Here is a 15764-nt window from a genome sequence, read left to right as displayed (position 1 = left end):
TTCGCAAAAACGCCACGCACGTCTGAATCAGCCCTAATAGTAATTAACCCCATCATGTTTCTCATAATGGGTTAATTTGGGAGGTACATGATGGGGTTAATTACTATTAATGTGAGGCACATGGAGGTTAAATTCATCACACCTTGTGCCCCACAATAAGTGAAAGAAAGCAATTTTTATTTTTTTTACAGCGTACATCATAAATTACGCTAAAAAATTTGTTGTGTAGGTTATTACGGCCGCGCCGATAACGAACGTGTGTATATTTTATGTATTGAGACTTGTTTTAATGTTTATTGTAAAAAATGTGTGTGTATTTTTTTAAAATTTAATATTACTGTATGTTTTTACTTTATTTTTAAACTTTAATGTACCAGCATATATCTATATGCCGGTACATTAGGCTGTGTACGGATAGTACACAGGCAGTTGTTACCATACCATATTTCCTGTTGTTAGGGCATACTGAGGTAAGACAGCCCTGGGCTGTCTGGCCATATATGGTATGTCCCTCAATCGAGTCACAGGGATTCCTGTGATGCGATCCAAGGGGCATCCCCCCTTCTCATTTTCCTCTTAAATGCGTTTAGCTTTGATCGCAGCAGTCAGGAGAATAGCGGCGGAGATTAGAGGTTTCTCTGATCTCCGCCATTATAGAGCGGGGCTGTGGCTGTGTAATACAGCCATTGCCCCGCTCCTGACCTTTTAGTGCGCACGCGGTCCGCATGAGGTGATGCGGCTGGCGCTGCACTAATGAGCGGCGCTTGAGGCACTGTAGACAGAACATGGGGGTGTTTTGCAGTGCGCCCGCCATGTTCGGTCTTCAGTGCAGCGCCGGCCGCATTGCATCATCCTGACGGCGCACACTTGTCAGGACTCAGGAGCGGGGCAATGACTGTATTACACAGCCGCAGCCCCGCTCTCGTACATTCATGTGTTACTATACTTAGCTGTGCGACGGCACAGCTTAATATCGAAATACATGATGAGATAACGGTATTGAACTGTTTGGGGATGCACCGTATCGAAACAGTATCGAAGTTTCGATGCATCGGGCATCCCTAAGTCCGCCACAAAAAAACAACTCATGAAATTCTGTGTAAGTATAAGATTTATTTTCCTATTTCTTCGTCCAGGCCACCTAAAATAATGGTGTGGTTTTTCGGCCGTAATTCCCTGTGGCGCACAGGGTGAATGCGCTATGTGCTTTTACACAGCGTATCCGCCCTGTGCCAAAATAGCCTTACACCTACACTGATATTACGGTTGAGAATTTTGTATGTAAATTTTAGATGCAAGTCCTAGTGTAGGTCGTTGCTGTTTCTCTGGTGACCTAGGTAATGCTGAGTGACCGCATGATTGATGGCTGGAGCTCTTTAAATGTGCATGGCAAATAACTTTACTTACAATGCGTTCTTATGGCATTCCAATATTTTGCTGCTGATTGCATGGTTTCTCAGGTTCACCAACAATTCTGTATGTAATCCAAGCTAATGAAATGTAGAGAAAATGAAAGCTTTTTTTTTTTTCTTTCTTTGTGTAGTGGCTTAGTCCCTCTACACAATGCCTGCTCCTATGGACACTATGAAGTGGCAGAACTGTTAGTGAGGCACGGGGCCTCTGTAAATGTTGCAGATCTCTGGAAATTTACTCCGCTACATGAAGCAGCTGCTAAAGGAAAATATGAGATCTGCAAACTGCTATTAAAGGTAAGATAGCAAAATATTTTATTGGTTCCTCTATTAGGTCATTACTTACAGCGTGCAGCTTGTTTTTATAGTGCCTTACACTACTGGGTATTGGAAACTCATTACAAAGGCAAAAACAAAATTTCTAAAGGTTATTGAAACCATAAATTTAAATGTTGTTGCTGTTTTATGCCAAGGAAAGCTGTACGCTTGGCTTTTTATGTCTTTGAGTTTGTATAAAGGCCAGAATGTATTTCTGTTGAAAGGTTAGCAAAGAGTACATTTCTACAATTTCTGAAACATAGTAAAAAAAAAAAAAAAGACTGAAGAATGCCGGGTCCAGACAATTTTTTTCCGTTCTTAGGCGCAGTTCACACAACGTTTTTTTAGCACTGTTGTTGACGCGGATACCACGTGCCGAAATCGCCTCCGATGAGGTGAAGGCGGTTTTCCCGCGAGCGGAAAAAATTGCTAGCGGGAAAATAAAGCGACATGCTCTTTCCCGCGTTTTCATCTCTGTCCTCCCATTGACATCAATGGGAGGCAGAGAAAGTGGTTTTCGTTGCCTGCTGCGCTCAATGGCAGATTTTTTCCGCCTGTGTGAACAGGGCCTTACTGTGTATTTCGGCACAAATACGTGTCGGTACGTTTTAAATGTATTAACCCCTTCTCGCTGTGGCCACTTTTGACCTTCCTGACAGAGCCTCATTTTTTTTTAAATCTGACATGTCTCACTTTATTCGGTAATAACTTTAAAATACTTTTACCTACTCAAGCGATTCTGAGATTGTTTTCTCGTGACACATCGAACTTTGTTACTGGTAAAATTTGGTCCATACATTCAGTATTTAATTGTGAAAAACACCAAAATTTTTGCAAAAAAATTAGCATTTTTCTAAATTTAAAGAGGCTCTGTCACCACATTATAAGCCTATATTGTGCATGATGTGATCGGCGCTGTAATGTAGATCACAGCAGTGTTTTTTTAATTTAGAAAAACGATCATTTTTGACGGCGTTATGACCTATATTAGCTTTATGCTAATGACTTTCTTAACCAGTTCAGGACCGGGCTATTTTGAGCCTTCAGGTCCAGACACCGTTTAGCCCTTTTTAGCACGTGTTAGTTAAATGGCTTCTAACTTTTTTATTTGTTGGGCTAACGACGTGATCTTTGCAATGATTTTTCCGTAGACAATGCAGGTTTCTTTTTTTTACCATTTTTATACACATCCTTTTTGCTATTTTAGAATTTTTATTCTTAAAGTTTGAAAATAATAGTAAAAAAAATAAGCTTTTTTACGTTTCAGCAATTTTTTTCTGGTAGCATAGTTTTACCCTAAAATTGACCTTTTATTTGTGATCATCATTGTCTACCGTAAATTTTAATATATTACATGTTTATATTCGGGTAATTGGGTCAGCGCTGATTGGCGGGGGGGGGACGTTTTTTTGGGGGGCTGGGTATTTTATTTGTGTTATTATAAAAAAAAATTGCACTTTACTTCACTTTTTATTTTTTTATTACTATGGTCTGTCCCTCAAAAGGTCAAAAAAGACCTTTTGGCGATATTTATTCATTTTTTTTCTTTCTTTTACACCATTTTTTCCACTGTAACTGGAGCTGCACAGCAACCCCAGTTACAGGGGAAATCAGCCTCTCATAGTGACGATTGTTACTAATAGGGCTGTGCTGGGTCTAGTTAGACCCAGCAGCAGTCTGCCACTAACTGCACCCGGTGATCATGTGACCAGTCACATGAACACCGGGAGCAATAGAGACAGCGGCGCGGCCGCTGCCTCTATTCCTATACACCGCTTTCATCGAGCACTGTAAGCTGCTTCTATCTTCTCCTCAGGGTCCCCGGCAGTCACTGACAGCCGGAGACCCGACATTCAGCTGCCCGATCGCTCGGGCAGCAAGTTAAAACCTGAGCCATAAAAAGTCTATGGCTCGGGTTTTAAGGACCCTGACCGCTAGCCGTAAAAACACAGCCAGCGGTCAGGAACCAGTTAATGGACAACTGGGCGTGTTTTACTTTTTGACCAAGTGGGCGTTGTGGAGAGAAGTGTATGACGCTGACCAATCAGCGTCATACACTTCTCCCCATTCATTTACACGGCACATAGTGATCTAGCTAGATCACTATGTGCAGCCACATACGCACACACACTAACGTTACTGAAGCGTCCTGACCATGAATAGAGATCACTACCAGGACGTGATGTCTATTCAGAATCCTGACACTTCGCTTACGTTTGTGTGAGATTTACAGCAAGGCAAGCGTAATCTCGCGATATTACACTGTAAACTGTCATTTAAAACGAGATTACGCTTGGGTTGCTGTAAAGCTCACACAAACGTTAGCGAAGTGTCAGGATTCTGAATAGACATCACGTTCTGGCTGGTACTGATCTCTATTCCTAAAATTTCTAAAGCCGTTTTTTTTTTTTTTTAGGGACGAGTTCAGTTCTGAAGTGGCTTTAAAGGGAATGTGTCGCTAGAAATTGTTTTTTTTTGGGTTTTTTTTAAACATTTTTTTAAACAGTACATACATGATTACACATTGTTCTAATTTTTTACATTTTTTTCACAAGTCAGGAAATTAGTTTCTAATTTATAACATTTCCATGTGCTAGTCACTAGAGGGAGCAATTCCCAAATTTGCAGCATTGGCATGTGGTAAAGCAACCTCATTGCTTTATGCTGCAAAATTGGAGAAGACACACTCGCTCTAGTGTACTCAAACAATCCCCCTCCTTTATCCTGGCTAGTGCCAGGAGAAAGGAGGGGGTTGAATGTTCAAACCTCCTACACTGTGTGTCGCCACTTTTTAAGCGAATGCACAGTGTAGTAGGCTTAGATACGGTGGTAATCACACAGTATAACACGAACATACACAAACATAACTTACCTGCTCCCGCCGCTCCTAGTCCTTGCTTCTGAACATATGGACAGAAGTAGTCATCTTACTGGCGCCGGATGTCGCTCGGTGAAGACCTTCCTTTTGGACTGTGTGGGAGCGGCGCATGCGCCGTTCCCACACAGGCGCCGTATGCTATAGTGAATGGAACGGCTCCCGTTCGCATTCACTATGGGGATGTATGTGCCGTATTCCAGCTCTGTATGTGTCGTTAATCGACACATAGAGATGAAAAAAAAATGCCATCCCCCATAGAGAAGTAAAAGACAGGAAAAAAAAAAAAGTAAAACACACACAAAATGTATTTTAATAACATACTAAAAGCAAAAACATATAAAAAAATGTTTTTCCGTGTCACCTTCCCTTTAAGGTCCCTATATATTAGTCGTCGTCCCCCCCCCCCCATTTTAAAAATGTCACCCCTCAAACTATTTAAAACCGCTTTTAGAATGTTTCTTAACCCTTTAGCTGTTTAACAGCAATTAAAGCAAAGTACAGGTGAAATTATTTTATTTTTTTTGCAGAAATTCCATTTTAATCAATTTTTTTCTATAACACAAAAGGTTTTACCAGAGAAACGCAACTCAGTATTTATTGCCCAGATTCTGCAATTTATATAAATATCCCACATGTGGCCCTAGTGTGCTAATGGACTGAAGCAAAGGAGCATCTAGAGGATTTTGGGGCCTTCTTTTTATTAGAATATATTTTCGCCACCATGTCCGTTTTGAAGAGGTCTTGTGATGCCTGACCAAGGAAACACCCCAAAAAAGATCAAATTTTGGAAACTACGCCCCACAAGGAATTCATCTAGGGAGCATTTTGACCCCACAGGTGTCTCCTAGATTTTATTAGAATTTGGACGTGAAAAGGAAAGATTACATTTTTTTTCCAATAAGATGTAGTGTTAGCTAAAAAAAAATAATAATGTCCACAAGGAATAAAGAAGAAAAAGCCCCCTAACAATTGTAAAGCAACTTCCCTGGAATACGGAAATACCCCATATGTGGGCATAAACTGCTGTTTGGGCACACGGCAGGGCTCAGAAGAGAAGGAGCGCCATTTGGCTTTTGGAGTACAGATTTTTCTGGTTTGATTTCTTGGCACCATGTCGCTTTTACAAATGGAGTCCGTTTTGGGTAATTTCCACTGTACTGGTCCCCAGGGGCTTTACAGGTGGATGTCAGCTGTAAGGCCCCATGCATACGACTAAAAAATCTCCGTAATTGCGGACAGTAATACGGTCCGCAATTACGGACTCTTTCAGTTCTATTGCCCGCGGACGCCTTTCCGTATCACTACGGATAGGTGTCCGTGCTGTAGAACTGTAACGCAAAAGATAGAATATGTCCTATCTTTTATGTTTTACGGGCCGTGCTCCCTTACTTTGCATCGCGGGCCGTGATTACGGGCACGGCCGTGTGCATGAGGCCTAACATACAGTTGATATCCACCGCTACTGAGCCGGCGGCAACTAGCCGGCGGCTACGGAAGCCTTTTAGGCCCCGCCTCCAGACAGGGCCTGAACTGCTTCCTTACTAGGTAGACCGGAAGGCCGGTATTAGGCCTCAGGTTGCCCTTTTTCAGCCACCGGCACCCCGGCAATTTCATCGCTGGGGTGCCGATGAGCTGCAAACCCCTTAAATGCAGCGATCGCTTTTGACCACTGCATTTAAGGGGTTAATGGCAGGGATCGACGATAACTTTGGTCTCCGCCATTACCCCAGGGTGTCAGCTGCAACATTCAGCTGACACAAGGCGATGATGACACGGACTCAGTTTCTGAGCCCGTGTCATCCACTTGTCGTATGGAAACTGCAAAATGCAGGAAGCACTAGCTTTCCATGACGTATCCATACGACAAATGTCGAGAAGGGAATTTATATCCTGCCTTTTTGTAGACCATATTAAAAATATTAGCGTATTTATTGAAACATTAATTTTTTTACGTACGGTATGTTTATATTCATGAAAACTGATTCCTTCTGTTCTACTAGTATTATATATAGACAGACAGACAGGTGTCCGTAAATACTGTTCGTATTGGATCCGTATATACGGATCCATAAAAAAAAAGAAAAAGCGGGAGACTGCAAATGATGTCACAGATTCTCTGTGGATGTACACTTCCTCAAATCCTTCTATCTTTATGTAGTCCCAGACAGACTCAATTATGTTGAGATCAGGTGGGGGCCATATCATCATTTCTAAGGTTCTTTGTTCTTCTTTAATTCTTAAAGGCTATGAACACCTTTTGAGGGCATTTTTTTTTTATTAAATAGATTAGTCAGTGTGTTTAGTGTAACTTTGTACAGCAACACTTGCTAACATTGATTTATTTGAAACTAGAGATCCAAATTAAAAATGTTTTGGTTTTTTTCCCCCCCCAGCATGGAGCAGATCCAACTAAGAAAAACAGGGATGGAAACACACCCCTGGATTTGGTAAAAGATGGAGACACAGACATTCAAGATTTATTACGAGGCGATGCAGCTCTGCTCGACGCAGCTAAAAAGGGCTGTTTAGCAAGAGTTCAAAAGCTTTGCACACAAGAAAACATTAACTGCAGGGACACCCAAGGGAGAAACTCAACCCCTCTGCATCTAGCAGGTGAGAATTAAAGTGTATCTATCTTTTCATGTGGCTTTTCAGAATCTGCTGTCGTGTGTGTAGGTGAGGAATAAGACTATCTCTGTACATTCTAGGACTTGTATTCTTTGTTGTGTAGAAGTTTTTCCCTCTGCAGGCGCTATCTCTAATTCTCCGTTTTCTCTGAGCTAGTGGGCGGAGTCTAAATGCTAGTTTGTCTTCTATACACTGCACATAGAGAAGAGGAGAATCCTTCTCTCCTATCTCGCATATCCAGAAGCTGCAAAAACATGGAGAACATCATACAGCAGTAATGAGAATCCAGCGCTGGGGTCATAAAATAAATCTTACCAGCAGCCTATGTCTCCTTTCAGCTCCTGCTCCATCCTCCCCTTTTCATAGATTTGTATAGGCAGCATATCTGTGTTCTGTGTCTTTCTTTTCTTCTCCCTCATTCTGCTCCTCCTCCCCTCTGCATAGACTTCTATGGTGTGTCTGTCTCCTCTTTGCACCCCACTCCATAGACTTCTATGGGCAGCGTGTTGATATCTTTCTGGTCCCTCGTCCCTTCTCCACTTGTGTGTGTGTGTGTGTGTGTGTTTTTTTTACTCTGCTTCCTCCTCCTGCTTCCCCCTCCCTAGACTTCTATGGGCAGACAGTGAGGAGACACCCCCCCCCCCCTACTCTCTGCAGTCCTGCTCCTCTGCTCTGTAGCTAAGGACGGTTGCTTGACAGTGTGTGTGTACACAGACACGTGCAGAAAGAAGTCTATGGAGAAGGGACGAGGGGCCAGAAAGATATCAACACGCTGCCCATAGAAGTCTATGGAGTGGGGTGCAAAGAGGAGACAGACACACCATAGAAGTCTATGCAGAGGGGAGGAGGAGAAGAAAACAAAGACACCGAACACAGATATGCTGGCTATACATGGCTCATAGGCAAGAACAGTGTGTGTGTGTATGTGTGTGTGTATATATACACACACACACACACACACACACACACACACATAGAATCCAGCAGCACAGGCTTAAATGGAATGGGATGCAAGCCTTAGGGAACTGACCACTATCCCTCTAGACAAAAAGCAGTAAATAGGCAGCACTCACAAAAGCTTTTTTCACCATAAGACTTTGTGAGTGCTGCCTATTTACTGTTGTGTTTTTTTGGTTTTTATATATATATATATATATATAACCAAGCTCCGTACATAAATACAGCACCAGAACCAATTTCCGTACATAAATACAGTATTAGCACAAATACAGCTCAATACAGAGATTATTTGCAGATTCAGTTTAACCCCTGTCATATAGCTTTGTACGGTGTAAAACTACAGCTCCCAGCATTGCCTGAATAATGGTAAGGATATGCTAGGAGTTACTGATTCACAAACAAAAATGGTACCACCCATCATCTCGCTGCAGATCATACAGTGACTACAGTACTGATTAGTTAGGGGCAGAATTAACATTTACATTTAGTGATTTACAGGCGATGTCTTCTCATATTCCCGGCGTTCTTTCTCTTCATCTGGTCCAGACCTCTATGATTTCTCCCGGCCACAGCCCATTCCTACAGTTTGCCACTCATGTGTCTTCAGCTTCTCCCTTTTCAAAGATTTCCACACCTATAAATAAAGATAAAATTCTCATGGTACTAGACACTGTGCCCCTAAATATAATCGCACCATTCACTGCGTTCCTGAATATAATAGCATCATACAATGGTGTCACAACTATAAAGTAAACACACACACACACACACACACACACTAGATAGAGGCCCTTACACTGTTTACTGAAAACAATTAGTGTTACATACTCGCCTGATCCTGTTCCCCCACTGTCTTCTAGCAACAGATGCCTGGTCTCTTCTGACCAGGCCTGCTGCAGCTAAATGGCGTAAGCGACGCAATGACACACACACACACACACGACGCCTTTGTCATTGAAAGGCGCTGAATGGCAGGGCAAGGAACTAATGTTCCTTGCCCTGCCAGCACTAGTGATCCGTTCAATTGTATCCTATAGACGCAGATATGATAGTGCAGGAGGGGGGGGGGCGGCGGTTGGATTTAGAGGGGCTGCCATCGCACCCTCGGCCGCAACCCGGGCGGTTGCTCCCCCCCCCCCCACCCGGTGCTAGGGATTGCAGTGATTATGTATACTATTAGATTATCATACGTTGTTTGAAAACTTTTTGTCCAGTTAATACACTGGTAACCATGTACAGTGTATGTAAGATCTCATAGATAAACCGCAGAAATAGTCCTTTGCAGATGATACACTTTTATTAAGCCAGTTTGCTCATTTAATCACTTGCGACTCTTCTGCATGAGAGCGATTTTAATAGAAGACTGCTCAAGTAATGGAATATTCTTGATCATTTTATGCAGACATACAAACAATATTTAGATGAAATACTCTTTAATCCCTTAATGACCGGGCCTGAAAAGGCCTTAACTCCTTCCCTCTTTGGCCACTTATGACCTTCCTAACAGAGCCTCCTTTTTCAAATCTGACATGTTTTACTTTGTGGTAATAACTTCGGAATGCTTTTACCTATCCAAGCGATTCTTAGATTATCTCGTGACACATTGGACTTTGTTACTGGCAAAATTTGCTCGATACATTCAGTATTTGTGAAAACACAAATTTATTGCAAAATTTAAAAAATTTGCGTTTTTCTAAATTTAAATGTATCTGCTTGTAAGACAGGCCGTTTTACCACACAAAATTGTTGCTAATTAACATCCCCCACATGTCTACTTTATGTTTGCATAGTTTTTTTTAACATCCTTTTTATTTTTCTAGGACGTTACAAGGCTTAGATCTTTAGCAGCAATTTCTCACATTTTCAAGAGAATTTCAAAAGGCTATTTTTTCAGGGGCCAGTTCAGTTGTGAAGTGGCTTTGAGGGTCTTATATATTAACCCCCCCCCCCCAATAAGTCACCCCATTTTAAAAACGTTACCCCTCAAAGTGTTCAAACCAGCATTTAGAAAGGTTCTTAACCCTTTAGAAGTTTCACAGGAATTAAAGCAATGTAGAGGTGACCTTTACAAATTTCATTTTTAATCCATTTTTTTGGTAACACAAAGTTTTACCAGAGAAACGCAACTCACTATTTATTGCCCAGGTTCTGCAGTTTTAGGAAATATCCCACATGTGGCCCTAGCGTGCTAATGGACTGACGCACTGGCCTCAGAAGCAAAGGAGCACCTAGTGGATTTTGGGGCCTTCTTTTTATTTGAATATATTTTAGGCACCATGTCAGGTCCCCCAAAATTTACCCCACTTGGCGAAACTATACCCCTCAAGGAAATTATCTAGGGGTATAGTGAGCATTTTGACCCCACAGGTTTATTGCAGAAATGAATGGTAGTAGGCCATAAAAATTAAAATCTAAATTTTTTTCAAAGAAAATATATTCTTATTTATTTTTTTGATTTCCACAAGCACTAAAGGAGAAAAAGCACTGCAAAATTTGTAAAGCAATTTCTCCCGAGAAAAACAATACCCCATATGTGGTCATAAACGGCTGTTTGGACACACGGCAGGGCTTAGAAGGGAAAGAGCGTCATTTGCCTCTTGGTGCTCAAATTTAGCAGGAATGGTTTGCGGAGGCCAAGTCACATTTTCAAAGCCCCTGAGGGACCAAAACAGTGAAAACGCCCAAAAGTGACTCCTTTTAGGAAACTATGCCCTTTGTGGAATTCATCTAGTGGTCTAGTAAGCATTTTGACCCCACAGGTGTTTCATAGAATTTATTAGAATTGGGCAGTGAAAATAAAAGCAATCCCTTTTCTTCAATAAGACGTAGCTTTAGCTCAAAATTTTAAATTTTCTCATCAAATAAAGGAACATAAGAGCACCAATATTTGTAATGCAATTTCTCCAGAGTATGGCAATACCCCATTTGTGGTCATAAACTGCTGTTTGGGCACACGGTAGGGCTCAGAAGGGTAGGAGCGGCATTTGGCTTTTGGAATGCAGATTTTGCTGGATTGTTTTCTGGGCGCTATATCGCATTTGTAAAGCCCCTGTGGGACCAAAGCAGTGGAAATCCCTGAAGTGACCCCATTTTGGAAACTACACCCCTCAAGGTATTCACCTAGGGGTGTAGTGAGCATGTTAACCCCGCAGGTGTTTTGCAGAAATTAGTGTGCACTTGATGTTGCAGGGTGAAAATTTTTTTTTTTACATAGATATGCCAATATGTGGTGCCCAGCTTGTGCCACCATAACAAGACGGCTCTCTAATTATTATGCTGTATTTCCCAGTTTTAGAAACACCCTACATGTGGCCCTAATCTTTTGCCTGGACATTTGACAGTGCTCAGGAGTGAAAGAGTACCATGTAAAATTGAGGCCTAATTTGGCGATTTACAAAGTATTGGTTCACAATTGCAGAGGCTCTGATGTGAAATAATAATTTAAAAAAACCCTGAAGTGACCCCATTTTGGAAACTGCACCCATCAAGACATTTATTAAGAGGTGTAGTGAGCATTTTCGCCCTACAGGACTTTTACATAAATCACTGCGCTGCGGATGGTGCAAAGTAAACATTTCAGTTTTTCCCTAGATATGCCATTTCAGTGGCAAATATGTCTTGCCCAGCTTGTGCCATTGGAGACACACCCCAAAAATTGTTAAAAGGGTTCTCCTGGGTATGGCGATGCCATATATGTGGAAGTAAACTGCTGTTTGGGCACGCTGTAGGATTCAGAGGGGAGGGAGCACCATTTGGCTTTTGGAGCGTGAATTTTGATTGGTAGTAGTTTTGTTTGGAGTCTTACCAGTATTTTAGTTTATAATGTCTGGTTGCATGTGAGCTGTGCGGGGTATATAAGAGGCATAGTCAGGTGGTATAATAATGGGGTAAAAAAAACAATAAAATGATCCATAGAGGTGTGTTACGCTGTGAAGCAATCCTTTCTGCACAGGCCGGTGTCTCATTGATAAATGGTAGTTTCTGATCCCCCTTTTGGTCCGCACTCCACACCTTTGCAGTCTGGGGAGTTTTGCTGGGAAAGTGTTGTCCTTGTATAATACGGGCACCCTCGCTTTCAGCAGATATGTTTAGGCGCCCTAATTTTAGGGCCTTGATAATTCGCCTCTTGAAACAGAAGAAATGTTGCCCTCGGGCTTCACAACTGGATATTTTTATTTCCTGAGTTATTGGAGCCTTAACTCATTTTATTTTTCATAGACTTAGTGGTGTGAGGGCTGTAGTTTTGCGGGATGAGCTGTAGTTATTATTGGTACCGTTTTCGGGTACATCTGACTTTTTTTTTGATTACTTTTTATCCTTTTTTTTTGGGAGGCAAGGTGACAAAAAAAACAGCAATTCTGGCATATTTTTTTCGTTATTTTTATATAGCGTTCACCACGCATAATAAATGACATGTTAACTTTATTCTGCGGGTCAGTACGATTCCGGTGATACCTAATTTATAGAACTTTTTTATGTTTTACAACTTTTTGCACAATAAAATTACTTTTGTAAAGAGAATGTATTTTTTCTGTCGCCATGTTGAGAGCCATAACTTTAATTTTTTTGTCGACGGAGCTGTATGAGGGCCTGTTTGCGAGACGAGTGTTAGTTTTTATAGATACCATTTTTGGATACATGCAACTTTTTGATCGCTTTTTATTTCAATTTTTGGAAAATATAGTGACCAATAAAACAGCAATTATGTCAGTATTTTTTCGTTTTTTTTTTTAGTTCATTGCGTGGGATAAATAACATAATATTTTTAGAGTTCAGGTCGTTACGGTCGCAGCGATACTAAATATATACGGCTTTATTATTTTTTTCAATAATAAATGACTTGATAAGGGAAAAAGGGCGATAGTGGTTTATTTTATTACTTGAAACTTTTATTGTATTTTTTACAACTTTTATTTTTACTTTTTTTTAAAAAAACGTTTTTCTTTAGTCCCACTAGGGCACTTGAAGCTCAAACTGTTTGTTTGATGTTCTAATACATTGCACTACCTATGTAGTGCAATGTATTAGAACTGTCTGTTGCTCACTGAAAGCAAGCTGATCATTGTTAGGCCTCCTGTTGCCATAGTAGCAATTGCCATCGCATGGCAGGCTGCCAAATTGCTAGAAACCGCCAAGATGCAGAGATCGCATTGGATCGCTGCATCGAAGGGGTTAATGGCAAAAATCGGAGCTAGCTCCGATTCCTGCCGATACAGCGGGGTGTCGGCTGTAACATACAGCACACACCCATTGCTGATTACGGCAGCTCAGCTTCTGAGCCGGTGCCATCTTGCCGATGGTACCGGAAGCATTTTATGCCCCGCCATGGAGTGGGGCATAGGAGGCTTCTGTTGCTGGCAGACCGCGAGGCCAGTATTAGGTCTCCGGTTGCCATTGCAGTCACGGGTGCCTGTGGCTAAAAACTCCTCACATGCTGCAATCTCTATTGAACGCAGCATCGGGGGGGTTGATCGGAGTCTAGCTCCGGTCCTGGCTGTTACATCAGGGTGCCAGCTGTAACGGCGCTGGCTCAGCTCCTGAGCTAGCTCCATCTCCTTCACGCACCGTAAGGGTATGTGCACACACACTAATTACGTCCGTAATTGACGGACGTATTTCGGCCGCAAGTCCCGGACCGAACACAGTGCAGGGAGCCGGGCTCCTAGCATCATACTTATGTACGATGCTAGGAGTCCCTGCCTCGCTGCAGGACCGCTGTCACGTACTGAAAACATGATTACAGTACGTGACAGTTGTCCTGCAGCGAGGCAGAGACTCCTAGCATCGTACATAAGTATGATGCTAGGAGCCCGGCTCCCTGCACTGTGTTCGGTCCGGGACTTGCGGCCGAAATACGTCCGTCAATTACGGACGTAATTAGTGTGTGTGCACATACCCTTACATGGGAATGCGTTAAAACACCATTTCCCATGTCGTAACTGTACGTGATTTTTCGGGAAGGGGTTAAATGAAAAGTTCTAATATAATTTGTGTACAAGTTCTTAACCCGTTGGTTACCGCCCCATAGTGTTTTTATGGCAGCCACTAACTGGTTTTATTCTGACGCAATAGCCTTTTTACGGCGCTGCATCGGAATAAATAAACAGAGCAGGGAGTCGTTAAATATCCCTGCTCTCGGCTAACAGGTAGCTGAGGGCTGGGGGCATCCCTGCTCGAATGGGTGAGATCGATATCAGTATCGATATCTATGGCAGATATCGAGATCGATATCTATGGCAGTCAGGGGGGCCTAACAAAGGCCCCCAGGTCTGCCTGTAGTGTATGCCTGCTAGGTCATGCCTCTGGCATGACCTAGCAGATGCCTGTCCGTTTTACACGGACAGGCATAATACACTGCAATACAAAAGTATTGCAGTGTATTATAAATGCGATCGGATAATGGCATAGTGAAGTCCCCTAGTGGGACTAGTAAAAAAGTAAAATAAAAGTAAAATGAAAAAGTGGGAAAAAAATAAATACATTAAAAACACATTTTTTCCTCTTACAAACTGCTTATTATTAAAAAACAAAATAACGTAAAAAAGTTACACATATTTGGTATCGCCGCGTCTGTAACGACCCCGACTATAAACTTATTACATCATTTAACCCACATGGTGAACGTCGTTAAAAATAAAATAAAACTTGCAAAAATTTCTGTTTTCTTTTAATCCAGCCTTGAAAAAAAAAAAAGTGGTAAAAAATTATCAAAAAGTCGCATCTACTCCAAAATGGTACCGATAAAAACTACAAGTCGTCCCGCAAAAAAAAAGCCCTCCTACAACTGCGCCGGCGAAAAAAGTAATGGCTGTTCAAATATGGAGACGCGAAAACAAATAATTTTGAAAAAAAAACTGTTTTCACTGTGTAAAAGTAGTAAAACATACAAAATCTTTACAAATTTGGTATCGTTGCAATTGTAGCAACCCGCTGAATAAAGTTGTGTTATTTATACCACACATTAAACGGCGTAAATTTAGGAAGCAAAAAAAGTGTGGCAAAATTGCAGTCTTTTTCTATTCCCCCCCCCCCCCTCAATGGTGCTATTATAAATTACAACTTGTCCCGCAAAAAACAAGATTTTATAAAGCTATGTCGACGCAAACATAAAAAAGTTACAGCTCTTGGAATGAGACGATGGAAAAACGTAAAAAATGGCTTGGCCATTGTCTAAAATAGGCTAGTCACTATGGGGTTAATAATTTGAGATATTAGTTTACTGTGAGTAAATGCACCGCATTCCAAATTATTATGCAAATGTTATTTTTCACTGATTTTCCTAAATAGTCGATGCAAATGACAGTCAGTATAATCTTCAAGCCATCAACCGTTGGAGTATAATGCAAATTTTATTGAACAAATCTCCTAATGATAAGTTGTTTTTTTTAGAAGTAAAAAACTCAAAATGCACTGTTTAAAATGTTTTGATCTCTGTTGTGCAGAGAGAAACTAGGTTGTAAAGAGAACTAAAATGGTAATTTGTTGAATTTCCAGCATCAGGAGGTCATATTTACAGAAATCAAAAGCTCTTTCAATCAAAAAAAACTTAGCAGGCCAAGTTACATGTT

At 41.4% G+C, this 15764-nt stretch overlaps 1 protein-coding gene across 5 annotated transcripts in view; it reads left to right on the top strand.

Moving 5' to 3' along the window:
* The window catches only part of TNKS (tankyrase), a 253487-nt gene that overhangs the window by 177034 nt on the left and 60689 nt on the right, over positions 1-15764 (top strand). For all 5 annotated transcript variants that reach the window (XM_075862262.1, XM_075862280.1, XM_075862253.1 and 2 more), the window contains 2 exons: positions 1544-1709; positions 7002-7221. In XM_075862262.1, coding sequence (XP_075718377.1) covers positions 1544-1709; positions 7002-7221 — 386 coding nt within the window. The remainder of the gene's footprint in view (positions 1-1543; positions 1710-7001; positions 7222-15764) is intronic.

Source organism: Rhinoderma darwinii, chromosome 1, assembly GCF_050947455.1.
Source record: "Rhinoderma darwinii isolate aRhiDar2 chromosome 1, aRhiDar2.hap1, whole genome shotgun sequence".
NCBI classification, from domain to species: domain Eukaryota; kingdom Metazoa; phylum Chordata; class Amphibia; order Anura; family Rhinodermatidae; genus Rhinoderma; species Rhinoderma darwinii.
Note: the sequence above shows the minus strand (reverse complement) of the source record. Positions and strands in the feature narration are given on the sequence as shown.